Below are 15885 nucleotides of genomic sequence, written 5' to 3'. Positions count from 1 at the left end.
CATCCCAAGTTCTGTCCCTTTGCTATTATCCCTTTTAGCCACGATGTGTCTTGGCCAAGCCTAATTAAAACTCTACTTGCATTTTTGCAATGTTGCATTGAGGAAAAAATAAAGTAACCAAAAAATAACTGTATGAATTAAAATAGAGATGGTCAAAATGAAATAAAAATAATGAAATAATGACTCTAAATCTATCACAATTAATTGAAAAACTGGAAAGTGTGCTGGGAGTGGGGGGGGGGGACTCCAGTTGAATCGTAAACATGGCCACAGGCAGCCATTGCCACCATGCACACATGTCCAGTTAGGGATGTTCATTGAATTTTTAAGGGTGCTGCGATAATTGCATGCACAAAAGCCTATTAAAAAAACATTACCAATCTTCAGCACACCCACAATGACCGGAGTGAAGTATGGTCAAAACAAGCTCAATGACTGACATGGCGTGGTTAGGCCTTCATCTAGCAGTGGCTTGACCAAGTGGTGTACGTTTATTATATTGTTTATATCAGAACAATGACATTGGAACATGCGTCTGTAAAAATGCGTGCCATGCGCCAAGCAGTTTGATCAAGTACTCAAAAAGTAGAAGATTAGAGATTCCATGACTTAGGAATCAATACAATATTCCATAAGCAAACGGTACAAATCGATAATAAAAGTGCAGGAGATACAAAACACTGAGTACGCTTCGCCAGTACTCTAACTTACAATACGCTATTATATGTGCATAGGCAGCTTATTCTGCGCCAAGAGATACGAGAAAAAAGCTTATCAATATACTCATGGTGTTTTTAGTGATAAAGCAAATATCTGTGGAGTCACGTACCGCCTTGAAGACTCTTAATAGAAGACTCTTAATATTTACGTTGAAGCCTATTCGCCATTGTTTGAAGCACCATCGGTGGGGGAGGGAGAGAGCACAGAGGTGGTGGGGTGGGAAAGGACTGGCACCAATATGGCCTCGAGTGGCATGGGAGAGTTAACGCAGCGAATAAGATTCACGACAGACAGACAGACAAATAATCCCTGGTGGGCAGTGTGGAATCTGTTGTTCCTACCTGTATGTATAAACAGGACTGTGGGGGTTAAACACCCGCATAAACAATCGGCCCCCATCTGCGTTTACTAACGTGGCTGACCCCACAACCTCGTACTGTTTCGCCAACTCTGGGTGAGGAGTTAGCATTACCTCACCCGATGCGTGGGGTCGGTGGAGGGTGTTGCCACCGGCACCAGCATCTCGGCAAACGGCCCGATGGTGACGGGGTAGTGGCCACGGGTGCGAAGAGGGGGCAATTCGGTTCTTGTCCTAGGAACGGAACCCGCTCCCCGCTGCCCTCCAGGGTGGCGCATCGCTGGCGAGGCTGCACGTTAAGCCCCAGCTTTTCCAGGAGGTCGGTACCTGCGATACACTCGTGGCACAACACACTCGAGACGTAGAACTCCTGGGTGCACACCTGGCGACCTATGCGGACCTCCAGGGTGGCCCTCCCCAGTAGCCCCATCCCGGCTCCGCTCGCCGTGTGCAGTACGCGGTCCGGGGCCTGCAGGCGGCTCACGTCGACCCCGATCATGCTGCAGTGCGCCACACTCATGAGCGAGGCCACCGCCAGCGTATCCAGCAGGATCCGGGTACGCCGCCCGTTGACCTGCCCTTCCACCAGCGACGTGGCCCCGTGATTCCCGCCACCAGCTCCTGTAGCCAGTCGCCAGGAGTCGCCGCGTTTCTTGGTGTCGTTGCTGGAATCTGCGTGGGGGTCACTCGCTCGCTATTATCATTACAGCTTGTTTGTGTCGGGGCTACGTCGATTTCATCCCCTGGTGGTCCCCTCTCTAGGGAGGCCTTAGTGTTTGACCTTAGCTCTTGTCTAGCTCGGGCGATCTGAGGATAGTCCCTCAGGCGGTGCCCCCGTTGGTCGCATATATGGCATGCAGGGGGAAGGGTGGCGGCTCCGTAGTGGGCTCTCTGCCCACTCCCTCCTCCCCCAGTGCGCTGCTGCTCATACTCTGCTTCTAATTGGGCTACCCTTCCAGTTAGCCCTCCTACCGTGGAGTGTAGCTCCCCCACCTCGGACTGGATGGTCTCAACGGAGGACTACAGCTTGGTCATATTTCGGCTCATTTTGTCATCTACTTGGGTTATCCTGTCGTTTATCCCCCCGATGCCGGTCTGTATCCCGGTTACCCACCCCGGGGTTTTCTCACGGAGTCTCTGGGGCTCCCTTGCCCGTCCCCTTATTGCGCTGGCGAGCTCCTCCTCCTCGTCTGGGAGCAGGCTCGCGATGGCGCACTTTCGTCCCGACCCTTGGAGTTGCGCTTGCTCGCGGGAGAGCTCCTCGCACTCAAGCGCTCGCTCGACGAGGGTATCAAAGGGGAGGCTTGCACTACCCTCTTACCGCTGCCGTCCATGCCCCTAATCGCTTGCAAACGGCACCTCCAACAGTTCGCTCAGTGGTCGCCATACACTGGCGTGCACAGGCGAAGTAGAGATGGTTGTTTGTGGACCCGTGGGGGTGTCCAGGAAGTAAGGGGCGTGTTTCGACGCGTTCTGCTTTCTGTTGGACGGGAAACTTTGTTTTCTCCATTACCCGACTACGCGAATGTTGGACGTGCAAGAGTGCATCTGTGTCAAATTGAGTGAACGCCAAAGGCGCTCACGAATCGGTCGCCCTAACTGAAATGACACGACTACTCGCTTACGTCCTGTAACTGTAGAAATTGAGACAGTGATTTTCTGGCTTATACTGTCCTTGCAAAATTTGGTTAAGTGGTAAGAAATAAGGTGCTTAGAAACAGTTCACCATTGACGTGCTGCAAAGAGCCCACCACAGACAAAGTTTTGTTGGGGCTACTGCCCCCCCAATTCCTCTCCCCCTCCCTCCTCTTCTTCATGCCTCTCGTCACTGCCGCTTCTCCTCTATGAGACAACTCTCGGCTGGCTCTTGGCCGCCTCGGTCATTCACACACCCTCCGCGTGCATTCCCTTAAACATTAATAGGAACTACCCGCACGTTGCTGCTCAGCCCCGTGCACACACTAAAAATTGCGCGGCAGCTGCCTGCGCATGGCTCACCTCGGTCGATTTATCTCTACGCGACACCCGCGCGGCGCGGGCGGTGAACGCTACGCTGCCGCTCCCGTGCAATAGTGGATCAGCGGCCGGAGGACCTGCCCGTTAATTCCCAGGGCAACCGCATGCTACGGATGATACGGCATGCATGTTAAGCCCCGAGTGAGCACGCATGGGCGAGCGCAACACGTGAGTAAATACGCCCTCGCGCGCAAACAACGGCACCGACGTGTGGTCGTTTTATCACTGAATACGCACGCGCTCTTTACGAACGCCTGTACACACACCACGTTACCACTCTCTCCACACTTCGCAGAAAACACACGAAACGGTTTATTGATTACTAATGGTTTATTCCCCGTGTGACTGAGATTACCCTCTACATGGCTCGGAGCTGAAATCTGCAAGGAAACCACTCTGTCTCTCGACAATCTGAACCCAATTCGCCCGGCTTCGAGTTACCCTCTCAAGGGGTTCTTATGCTATTCACTATCTCCCTCTCTCTCGTACTCATCGTTCGACTCATATGGCCCGTCCTCACAGCACATCGACTCGTCACACGGACGTTCGAGTGGCTGGACTGGAGAGTCGACCGTCCCGATGGCTGACATGAGAAGAACCGACCTCTTTCCCTCTCTATGGCCCTTTTATTGTCTACTACATCAAAGGGTCCGGGTGGTTAATCCCGCGGCCTTCCTGGCCAATCAGATCGCTCTGGCTCCTTTCGCCCAGCCTCATCTCTTGCCTCGGTGCTCTCAGCGTCGTTTCCCATTCCGATTTCCATATCAAAGGGACTGCCGCGGGGCTGCGGCTTTGGTGCACAAGCACAATTGTCCTGCCAATTCGACGCCCGCCCTGGTTTCCCGCCGTTCGTGGCTCCGCCCCCTACCTACCTGCTAACCTGTGTGTGTTGTGTGTCTTAACCACGGGGCTGAGTAGCCTCGTCGTGACCGTGTAATTCCACGTTAATTCACGGTGCCGCAGCGCCATTCAACCTGGAGGAAGCCTCGGTCAATTCCTGGGGGAAAACCTGTGGGCCAGGCGACTTCCCCGCGAGGCTCTATGTGGGGGTGTGTGCGTGTGTTCATGTGGGTGGTGGAGAGGGAAGAGCAGTGTCGACCAGGCTGCTTGATGGTGGTGGGTTGGCAGGTGGGGCACCGGCAGAGCCGCTTCGCCACTGTGGCATCACAGTTTCCCTTAATTCCTTTTCATTGTTTAACCGAGCTGGACCAAGATGTTGTATTGAGTCAAGCTTCAAGGCTCGTGGGTGTAACTTGGTAGCAGAGGGTTGCATAAAGGCAGCACGGACGGTGTCAATCTGTGCAATCGCCATGTGCTCGTGTCCCACCCCTGATTGCATGCGTGTTTCTACAATACCGGGCAAACACGGCTACCTAAACTGAAGAAGCTAGCGAGTACCACAGATGCCTTCCCTCGAACCTTGTCACCTCTTCGAGATTCATGTCTCCACTGCTGGATGGTCTCAAGCCGCTATTTGATTCAATCTTTTGATATAATAATCCACCTAGTACCAGCACACTAGCCGATTACATCACTCCATCATCATTGCCATCACCACCAACTTCATTATTGTTACCATCAGGTTGGTCAGAAGCTGCCGCAGCTGACCAGTACCTCAACCGTGCTGGACGAAATGCCTGCGGCAGCCTCCACTCTTGCATCGGCCTCCATGCCCGAAGCAATCAATCTCACAACTTCGGAGCAGCAGATGTGTGGTGCCACGACCGCGGTGCGACGCGAACGCCGCAATCCCTTCCCGGCCACCTGCACTGAACACACACCCGCATGCAGCGCACCCACGTAGTGTCCTGGTGGGAGGTTGCCTGGTACATCGGGTTTTAATCCGAAGGGCCCCTAGGTTTCCCGGTGCCAGGAGATTGGCCGACCCCCACAGGACAGGTTACATTGCGGTGCCCCTAAATTGGCTTTAAATTGTACGGGCGCAAAAAAAAAGGTTCCTTCGGCCAACCGCAATGAGTTACTCACAACATTGGGGGGAGGACGAAGGGTGGAATATTAGGCGTAAAGAGAAAAACCGAAGTCTCGAACAACTGGGCACGGGAGAGCAATGGGTGGGCGGGGCGGCAGCAAGAGTATAAAGGTGGGAGCCCCGTGACAGCTTGGAGATTGTCTCCAACCTCCAGGCTGTCACGACCCACTTCCTGCCTGCTGTCCTGCCTCTTCAAGCCGCTCACAACATCCGTGTGATGCCAGCGAGTGCTGCTGCGAGACAGTGATTGGGCAAGACTTCTCTCGTCATTCTCCCTCCAATTTTCTCAGCGTCCATGGGACGCCGCGATTCCAGTTTCAAGGTACGGGGTAGGACGTTTGAGTAGCTGGGTTCATAGGCAGAGTTACGCTAGGCTGTCCTCGCGAAATATTCCTCAGGGTAATGTGTATTGGCGCCATTAATAAACTCTAGTTCAGAATATCGGTGTAGTGTGATTTGTGTGTGGGCAGACCCTCGGCGTAGCGTCTGTGATCTGTGTGGTGCGTCTGCGTGGAGCGATGGTGTGCCCGGCGTGAGAGCGGGTGCAGGGCTGCAGAGTGGGTGTGGTGATTTGAGCGTGCGCGTGACGCACGTGTACTGCAGCCGCCATCGTTTGCGCGTGTTTACGCTCGCGTTGTTTATACAGCGCGCTTTATGCAGCGCGTTTAGACAGTAAAAATAGCGCCTATCCTTTTCCGCTAGCATTAGATTTGCGGGCACACGGATTAGGGGGGGGGGTAGGTGTGCATATTCATACTGCCGCCGTTTTGTTCAGCGCTCACCTTTGCGAGGGAAAAACGCACCTACAGGGGCGCACTCGTGCACACCTCGTTCGTTCTTGTCCTTTTGTGGTGGGGTGTGTGAGCATGTGGGAGATAACCCCGGGCGGTGGTGAGCCAGCCGAGTAGTTATGTCCCTCAGAATGGGCGCTGGCGTGGGGGGACCGATCACTTGATCAGCGGCGGCCCGGAGAGAGGCAGCCGACGAGGAGGGGGGAGTGGAGGGGGTGGACGTCGCGCCCTGCCCGCTCACTGGGAGCGGGGAGGTGGACATCATCCCCCACAGATGCTACCGGAATTCTCCTCCAACTAGGGGATGAATGTTTCATGCTCGCTGAGGTGAGTGACCATGTGCGGGGTATACATCATCACCGCCTCACACAATGCAGATTACGTCCTCGTTTCAGCGGTGGACACAGCCCAGCGTGGCTCATTTATTATCATCCTTGCTCCTTGAGGGTCGTCCAGCTCTGTGGGCCCAGCACCTTCTATTATTCCCTGCCCCTTTCCTCCCTTGAGTTAACATTTGCTTTTTTTACAAGGTTTTAATGTATGCTCGGATAAGCTTATGTCCATCCATCCCAAGTTGAACTCTTATTATTTATGTACATTAAACAAAAGCAATTTGACAGAGCATCTCTTCTACATTCACCCCTTGAGATCACATCTATTTACGTGGTCGGGGCCCACGTAAAAGCAAATTGAGCCAAGCGGCACAGTTCAAGGACTGCACGGCCCACTTGGCAGGTTTGACCCATTCAGGCTTGTTATTGTTTCGAGACTGTGGCTACGGTTGCCCTAACCCCCTATTTCCCATAAAGCCTGAGTATTGCCAACCACGGCAGTTTATAGGAGCATAACCCCCGCGGTTGGCAAGGGATTATTGTACACCTATCTTCCTGAATAAAGTCTTGACAACTGACACATTTGACGAAGTTCATCACGTTGTGATGCCGAACATGAGTAAATCACCTGTCAGTGGAGAGTACACAACAACCAAGTGGGGATTTCAGACTACGTTACTTTAATCCAGATATAAGACAGTTGGGGGTGGTAGATGAGGTGGGAGAGGATGAGACCGCCTGAAGTGGGGCGAGATGGCTGGGAAAGGGGAGGCCGGAGGAAGAAGGCGGGCACCGTGAGCAAACACGCAGAGGGCCACACTCAGTATAAAAGGTGTCCATAACAAACATGAAATGTACTTCTGATGAACAAATTATTTTGCAGTTGAATGGGTGGCAAACCATCGCTATCCCTGACTCCACCCAACTTTGTTATAGATTAAGGCACTCTCGTATGGTTTTCCTATACAGTAAGCTTGTCAAGTTTATTCTTGTATAAACACATGTTACTTTGGAACAGTTGTCATGTAAAGGACTAATGATAAATGCTACACCGTAAGGTGAGGTCCGTTGCTCATGCTGAATTGATCAATGTAATCATTTTAACGTCTACCATATAATATATACTCCCACAGTGCTTTTGTTCATAGTAAAGCACACAGCAGTAGCAGCGAATGAAACAATATATCCCAAGGAGTGTCCTACTCTCAGCCAATACCAATCCTGGCAACACCTCCATCCTGTAATATGGACGGTTGGCAAGAATGAAGAAACACGAAAAACAAAAACCCCAACAACCAAAAAACAGTAAAAAAAGGTAAGCATAGAAATTGATAGATTTATCTCTTAAATTGCATGATGTTAAAACCAGACTGGCCGTTCTACTTTTTTTTCTGAGACTTATTGTATTTTTGACCAATTCCAAACGGCACATGTGCCGCCACAGTGCCGTGCTCGTGTGCACCCTCGACGTGAAACATTTGATCATCAAAAAAAACATGGGGCCTGATCTTTTCAAGCAGCGGTCCTTTCGGGGCACCGGCCAAGAAGAGGGCTTCGTCGACCTCAAGGCCCCACGTCCGCAGGGTCTTCAGGGCCCGAGCCCCCGAGCTGGCAGCGCTACGTGCGGTTACCAAGTAAGTGCGAATGGGGCACCCCAGCCGCTCGCCTTTCACGTGAAACTTTCTCTGCATGCGGCCTAGGGTCTCCAAGAACATCTTCAGTGGGCCCTGGAGATAAATAATTAAATGTGATATATATGTTTTTGTTATACAGTTGCTGGGCACTGCCCCCCAAAGGCCCAATATGCCAGCAACAAACAGCAATGTCAAAGTTGTAATATATAAGGGTTAACATGTTTAATCAATTGAGCAAGGTGAAAAGAGCTTGGTGAAAAGAGCTTGGGGAAATAGACAATTGGAGGGAATTCCAAAGTCCAACAGTGCAGGTAATATAACATTTGTTAAATATCTTACACTTTTCATTAGCGCACTCGCATTACATTCACCGTATGAATATTTCTGCCGCGAGTCAAAATAAATTAATAGGTGCAGAGCTATACCTGGGCAAGGGGATTGTCGACAAACTTCTTTTCATGTTCAAAGAAGGTATCAAGTCCATGTTCCTTAACTATTATCTCCGATTCATCTGAGAAGAGTACCGCGTCGCCATCAAACGCCACACGCAGCTCATCATTTTTTAACACGCGATCCTCCGGTGGGTTGAACATGGTTGCCGCAGCAATCCCTGTGCAAAGGAATTAAGTCACAACACCGGGACATTACTCACAAGTATCAGACTTTACAGAGAGAAACACGTCTGTTATGCACTGAATATTATTTAAATTTCCAAAATGTGTAATCCGTGTGAATAAAATTATACTGACCTTCCTCGATTGCTTCCTGCACCTTTTCCGCATCGGCAGATAAGTACAAATTTGTGAGATACGCTTTGAGGTAGCCAATTGGGCTTTTTCCACCAGTCATGCAAAACCTCTCAATGTTCAGACCTGTTGAGAGCCATGTAAAGTTTAGTGCAGCATCTACCACACCGACCATTTATGATTTGTTAACACCATCACTTTGCAACTCTAAGATTTATATGAAATACACCCTTATACATCCAAGGTCGTTACGAATACAGAATACATCTGCTTTTATATGGATGGGGGACATAGTAAAGCGTTTATCCTATTTATGTTTATCCACCCATTTTCGTCACAACTATATCTTATTTGGAGGATTGTGCAACACTATGATTGCCATGGCCATCATCATTGTAAATATGCCATCACCAATATCAACACCACCACTACCATGGTCACCATTATCACCAACAACAACTGTCGTTTATCACTATTAGTGATGTCACCACGGTGCTTGTGCCAGGCTTCGTGTACTTTAAAGCCACGTGAAATGTCGAAGATTCACTGGCAAAAGGTCACAGAACAGACCCAGATGCCATGGGTCAACTGAGATGACTGGCAGATTCTCCACCTGTGCTTCCCACTGTGCCAACTTGCTGCGTATTAGCCACCCAGTGCTCCGCTCATTGTTGTGAGCATTGCTCCTCCGCTCTCCGTTGTTGCTGGAGGGCGACAGCCTTCAAATGCCCAGTAGAGGCATTCACGAGCTTCCTCCACAAAAGCCCATCTTAACGCCACTGGTACCAGTCATCCGCAATTCCAATCAGCTCCACAATCTTCTGTCCCACATCAGTCCATCTCTTCTCTAGCCTGAGCAGCACCTGTTTTTCCCCCTCTATCCGGTCAAACAGAAGCTGCTTGGGCATGCAGTGGCTGGGCATGTGGGCTACAGGACCCGGCTAATGCAGCATCATCTGCCAGAGGAGCTCACTATTAGGACTATGTGCATATCTTTCAAGGATTCTTTCAAGGGTCTCGTTAAACCCAGTATTGATCGTAGGCAAGCCTGAGGGAATTTTTCAAACTGGCACCGATATTCCTGAAAGGGCTCCAGATTTCACAAGTATAGAGAAGGGAGGGCATAACTTTTTCTGAGAAGAGCCGGAGTTTCATATGGAGCAATAGACGAGGTTGCTTCCATACAGCATTATGCAGCTGAATAAATGATGCCACTTGATTTGGAGACCTGCGAAACCGCAGCTGGTCATAAGCACACTCCACAGGTACAGAAACGCTTCATTCTCTCCACTACTGCACCATCACTCATGGGGAGTGGAAGGGGATGATTCGATTACATAAAATATCCAGCAGGTGCTTTGTTTTTGTGGGGCTGATGATAAGGCCCCATCCCTCGGTAGCATTGCTCCAGGTTCTACAGCATTGTATCCAACTTCTTAGAGTGGGTGGCAATTATCAGATCTGCATACATAACATGGTTGACCGCAGCCGGGCATCGATCAGCCTGCCATTGGATTATATCTGTACCGGCGACCTCTGTATTGTAAATTCAGTGTACTAACCATTACACCACGGCAGCTCCTGTTTGCAATGTGTCTTTGTAATTTAGAGAGTAAGAATCTGAAAGTGTGAGTTATTAGCAACACGAGTGTCCAGCATGGCTTATTTAGAACACTCACCGTAATGGTTGATGCTGTTGATGAGTCTGACCCCAACTTGTGCGTGGTGATTGGTCATTAGCACCACATCAAATATCTGGTCACTGTCTGGGTAAAGATGGCGTAGTCGGATATTGACAGCCTCCAGGGCCTGTTGGAAACATAAATAACCTTTGTAAGTGGGATTAGTCGACAGTCAATTATATACACACATTTTTACTTCCTTATGTTGGTTGGGCTATCTAAAACCTATTTTAAAATGCACATGATGTTTAAATATTGTACTGACAAAATGCATAGGTATCCATGCCTCTCAATGTCCTTTTAAGTTCGATTTGTGCACGTTACAAATGTAATGATTAAACCTACAAAAAAATAAAACGTCATCCGGAATAGGTACCGAGTGGATATCGGAGTAAATGTACAATCATGGTAAATATGTGGTTACCCAACTAGAGCTGCACAGCATGTGGAGGGTTAGTTATACGTTGGAACTTTGAGGGGGTTGCATAATTTATACCATCGAGGAGAAAAGTAATATATCAATTAATGGTTTGTTGTCGGTGCAGATGCGAGTCCCACGACCAATTTTGACGAAATTTGGTCTAGTAGTACAGGCGTTTCTCGCTTAATGAGTGATCTGTCCGAGAATGCGCTATAATAAGGAATTTGAATTTGGACATTTGTTCGCAAAATGTTTATTTAGCGAGCGGAGATCAATTGATCGATGTGTCCCATGGCAGCAGGAGGTGCATGGCGGACCGCAGCTGTTTGCTTACGAGCTGTCCTGTTCTGAGTGAACCACGTGCTTGGTAATGTGGGGGAGGTGGTGTCAGCGCTGATTAATTTCAGACGCTAAGGGCAGGAAGTCACGCTCCATCTCGCATCCCCGCATGATTCAATTCCGAGCCAAGGAAAACATCAGTGACGAATGATATTTGAACCAGTGGTCCTGCATGGCCCTTGCTGCTCCCTCCACCACCTGACATCTACCATCAGACAACATCAATGCCAAGCACCTGCAAGCACTGTGGTTCTTCATCTGTGGTGTTACAGTTGATGTTTGATTACTTCATATTACGTCATAAAAAAAATTCTAATTTGCATTTATGTAAAAAAAAATGTTCAAGAGTGGAACATTTTGGGCCCGAAATGTAGCTCAGCTTATAACATGGGAGTCAATGGGGAAAAAAAATTAACCCGTAAAAACAAAGTTTTTCACTATAAATCCTTTATATGCGTGGCGGCTAGATTCCTCTCGTCCTCTGGCTTGAGATGGCTGCCACCTATGGGTCAGATGATTGTCTGGCAGCATTAAGCAATAGGTAATTAAATATTTATTTATTTTCCCCTAAACAGTGTAAAATTTAGGAAAAAAATATTTCCCGAAAATTAATTGTCACGCACAACGAGTCTGTGTGCAAAATGTCAGCTCGATTGGATCACGGGAAGTGGGTTAAAAAACGACCGAAAGATTTGCACGGTCATAAGCAAGCAAGCAAGCACGCAAGCATGCAAGCAAGCAAGCGAACTTAATAAAAATTAACCCGTAAAAACAAAGTTTTTCACTCAAAATCCTTTATATGCGGTGCGGCTAGAGTCCTCTCGTCCTCTGGCTTGAAATGGCTGCCACCTATGGGTCAGATGATTGTCTGCCAGCATTAAGAAATTTGTAATAAAATATTTATTTATTTTCCCCTAAACAGTGTAAAATTTAGGAAAAAAATTTTCGTGAAAATTTATTGTCACGCACAACGAGTCTGTGGAAAATGTCAGCTCGATTGGATCACGGGAAGTGGGTTAAAAAACGACCGAAAAATTTGCACGGTCGTAAGCAAGCAAGCAAGCGAACTTAATATAAAGGATTTAATAAAGGATTTAAAAACAACAAGCGTTTAACAAGTTTTCGTTTACTGAGCAATTTTCGTGAAACAAAACTCGCTCATTAAGTGAGACACACCTGTATTAGTAGTAAACCAAGATTTAGAGGCTACTGATAATTAACCCTTCTTTTGTGCATGTCTAATGCAAAAACCATGAGAAAGTTATGAACAACACCTCTAATTATCCGCACATCTGATTAGCAGTTGGCTACGTATGGTGTGAAATAAATTCAACATACATACATACATAGGCGATTTGGTATGTTGGTGGAAGAGACTTCCAAGGTTAAACTTTTTTAATTTCTAAACTTTGCCATCATCTAATTTATTGACTGAGCACATGCGCACCTCCATTTACATAGCAATGTGACAATGCTGGATATCACGAGATAAGCACTGTTGCAATTACATTTCAAATGCTGTGCAAATAGTTATGTCAAGAGGTCACGGGGCAGACCCAGGTGCCACGGGTCGACTGACTGAGATGACCGAGATGACTGGCTGATGCACAACCTGTGCCCCCTACTGTGCCAACTTGCTGTGCTTTAGCCACCCGGCGCTTCGCTCGTTGTTGTGAGCATCGCTCCTCCGCCCTCCGTTGTTGCTGGAGGGCGACTGCCTCCAACTGCCCAGTAGCGTCCTTCACGAGCCTCCTCCACAGAGGCCGATCTTGACACCGCTGGTACCAGTCATCGGCAAGTCCACTCAGCTCCACGTCCTCCTGTACCACATCACTCCATCTCTTCTCTAGCCCGTGCCGCTCCCGTTTAGCCTCCTCGATCTGGCCAAAGAAAAGCTGTTTAGGCATGCGGTGGCTGGGCATGCGGGCTACATGACCCAGCCAACGCAGCCTTGCCTGCCGGAGGAGCTCACCGATGGGACTTTGCCGAGATCTTTCAAGGATTTGTGAGCTCACACAATCCAGCCTGGTTAAACCCAGGATGGATCGTAGGCAGGCCAGCCTAAATGTTTCCAACCGGCGAAGATGATCCATTAGGGGGGTCCACGTTTCGCAAGCGTAGAGAAGGGAGGGAATGACTGTGGCCGAGAAGACCTGAAGCTTCGTGCGGAGCAACAGACCAGGTAGCTTCCACACAGCGTTACGCAGGTGGCTAGCGCGGCGGGGGGGAGCAGCCGGGCCGTTACCGCAACGCTACTGGGACCAGTGACGCCAATCGCCGAACCTGCACCGTCACCGCAGGCTGCCTTCATCATGGCAGCTGGGAACGGACCTCCAGCGTCTGAGCCAGAGCCATTGCTGCGGGAGGTCTACGCGGCAATCCAGGGGCTGCGGAGCAGAGAGACCAGGGGCGCGACCAGCCACCGCGCCACTGGCAGCCGCCTCTACAACACCGCGCCGAGCCACCTCGACGAAGCGCCCCATGGGTCTGCCACCGTTGAGGTCGAGAGGGGCATGTGTGCCGCACGGAGCCGGAGACAGCCAACTCCACCTGGAACCCGCCGGGGCCGAACACCGACAGGAACCAGGCGAGTGACACCATCCCGTCCGGGCTCCACCGTCCTAGTCGGTGGCCGGGGATCGCTACGGGGCCAGGGATCGCGACGGACCCGGGGCCGGGGACCGTGACGGGGACAGGGGCCGCGACGGGGATGGGAATCGAGTCACGGGCGGACGTGACGTCGCGGACGGAAGTGGCGTCGCAGTCGGAAGTAGCGTCGCGGTCGGGGGTGATGTCACGGCCGGAAGTGGCCTTGCGGCAGGAAGTGATATCATGGCCGGGGATGGCGTCACGGCCGGGGGTGATGTCACGGCCGGAGCCCACCCCACGTAACAAGGGCGCATTTACCCTGCTGCGACACACCCCAAAGAAGGGAACCCCATCTTTGGCCCGTTCACATCCATTCCCTGTCACCTCGCCATACACCACAGGATAGTGAGCCGCTGCCTGGTCAGTGGCCGGACTCAGCCATACAATGGAGGAAGCTGGCAAGGTGGGTGGTAGCGGCCGCGTTGGGAGCCTCGGTACTGGTCGGTGCAATCGTGGGAGTGTCAGCACACATCTTGGTTGACATGGGGGCATCGGCCACAATAATCTCGAGCACCATGCACGAGATGCTGCCGGATAAAAACCGGCCTTTAGTCCCCGTCAAGACGACGTTCATCGTAGCAAATGGAGGGAATATGGGCTTCCTGGGCTAGGTTGAAGCCTCGATGCAGATTGGGCAGCTTTCGGTAGCAGGACCCATCCTTGTCTCGGCAATGCTGCCCGTACCCTGCCTGTTGGGGACGGACTTTCTGAGGCAAATGCCTATGAAAATTTATCTGGCCAATGGGCGGGTGGAAGTCTAGGGAACACATCTCCATTTCCTAAAGGCGGAGGGGGCCGACCGGGGGGTACCCTACGTGCAGGCTCTGGTCCGTGAGTCTGTCTCCATTCCCCCGGCAGCCCAGATCCTGATACTGCTGCAATATTGGTCCTCCCTCGTGACAGCCTGGCCAGACTCACCCATCCTGGTGTCTCCGGCGCCAGCCGCCACGGATCACCACGCACTGGTGGGGGCCGAAACATTTGTCCAGGGGAAGCAACATCTGTTCATTCAAGTGCTGAACACCTCGAACAGAGCAGTGACGGTGCAGGTGGGAATGGTTCTGGCCCACGTTAGTCCCTTGTCACTAGGAGCCCCCGGGATGGGGCCAGAGCTTGTGGGAAGCATCAGTCAGTCCGAGGATAAAGGGGACGACTCGTGGATGGACCAGCTGGCGGGGCCTGAGCCGGATTTGCCGCCCGACCAGAAGCACCAGCTGCACTCATTACTGCAGGAATTCTCTGACGTGTTCAGCCGGTGACCGTTCGACCTAGGACGCATACATCTGTTGCAGCACAACATCAACACGCGAGACGCCGCACCCCTGCGCCAAAACACATAAAGAATGAGCCCAATGGAACAAGGGCACATACAGGAAATGCTGCAGGAGGACATAATTTCCCCATCCTCGTGTCCCTGGGGGGCACCGGTGGTCCTAGTCAAGAAATCAGATGGGTCACTGAGATTCTGCGTGGACTCAATACCGTCACGCTTGCCGACGCATATCCCATACCACGTATCAATGACTCACTTGATGCACTGGCAAGAGCAAAATTGAGCAGTACATTGGATTTATTATCCGGTTTCTGGCAGGTCCCACTGGACACAGACTCCCGGCCTAAAACAGCGTTCCGGGCACCACAGGGCCTGTTCAAGTTCAACTGCCTGCCTATGGGCCTCCAGACTGCACCGGCAACGTTCCAACGCTTAATGGAGTTGGCTTTAGCAGGCCTCCAATGGTGCCTAATCTACCTGGACGTCATTGTCTTCAGCCGATCATTCGATGAACACACTGGCCGATTGCGTCAGGTATTCCTGCGGTTCCGGAACGCGAACTTGAAGATCAAGCCGTCAAAGTGCCACCTTATGCAGTTGTCGGTACACTACTTGGTCCACGTCGTCAGTGAGTCTGGAGTGGCTACAGACCCGGAAAAGACAGCTTGCGTGAGGGCCTGGGCTGATCCCACAACGATTCCAGAGGTACGCAGGTTTGTGGGCTTCGTGTCCTACTACCGCCAGTTCATACCCAACTTCGCAACCATTGCGAAGCCCTTGCACGTGTTGACAGCGAGGAACCAGAGGTTTTATTGGGGACATCTGGAGGAGGAGGCATTCCAGCAGCTGCGCTCACGTCTGACAGATGTACCACCATTGGCCTTTCCGGATTTTGACCTCCCCTTTATCCTGGACACAGACGCCAGCGATGTGG

At 50.9% G+C, this 15885-nt stretch overlaps 1 protein-coding gene across 2 annotated transcripts in view; it reads right to left on the bottom strand.

Moving 5' to 3' along the window:
* Positions 1-6864: 6864 nt before the first annotated feature.
* Positions 6865-15885, bottom strand: part of LOC133341508 (cytosolic 5'-nucleotidase 1A-like) — a 38719-nt gene continuing 29698 nt past the window's right edge. For both annotated transcript variants that reach the window (XM_061550211.1, XM_061550210.1), the window contains exons 4-7: positions 10267-10396; positions 8591-8713; positions 8267-8451; positions 6865-7934 (exon numbers count right to left, since the gene is read on the bottom strand). In XM_061550211.1, coding sequence (XP_061406195.1) covers positions 7587-7934; positions 8267-8451; positions 8591-8713; positions 10267-10396 — 786 coding nt within the window. In that variant the 3' untranslated portion in view covers positions 6865-7586. The remainder of the gene's footprint in view (positions 7935-8266; positions 8452-8590; positions 8714-10266; positions 10397-15885) is intronic.

Source organism: Lethenteron reissneri, chromosome 11 (genome assembly GCF_015708825.2).
Source record: "Lethenteron reissneri isolate LAM-NWPU_2019-01 chromosome 11, ASM1570882v1, whole genome shotgun sequence".
Lineage (NCBI taxonomy): Eukaryota > Metazoa > Chordata > Hyperoartia > Petromyzontiformes > Petromyzontidae > Lethenteron > Lethenteron reissneri.
This window is presented reverse-complemented; position numbering and strand designations above follow the sequence as displayed.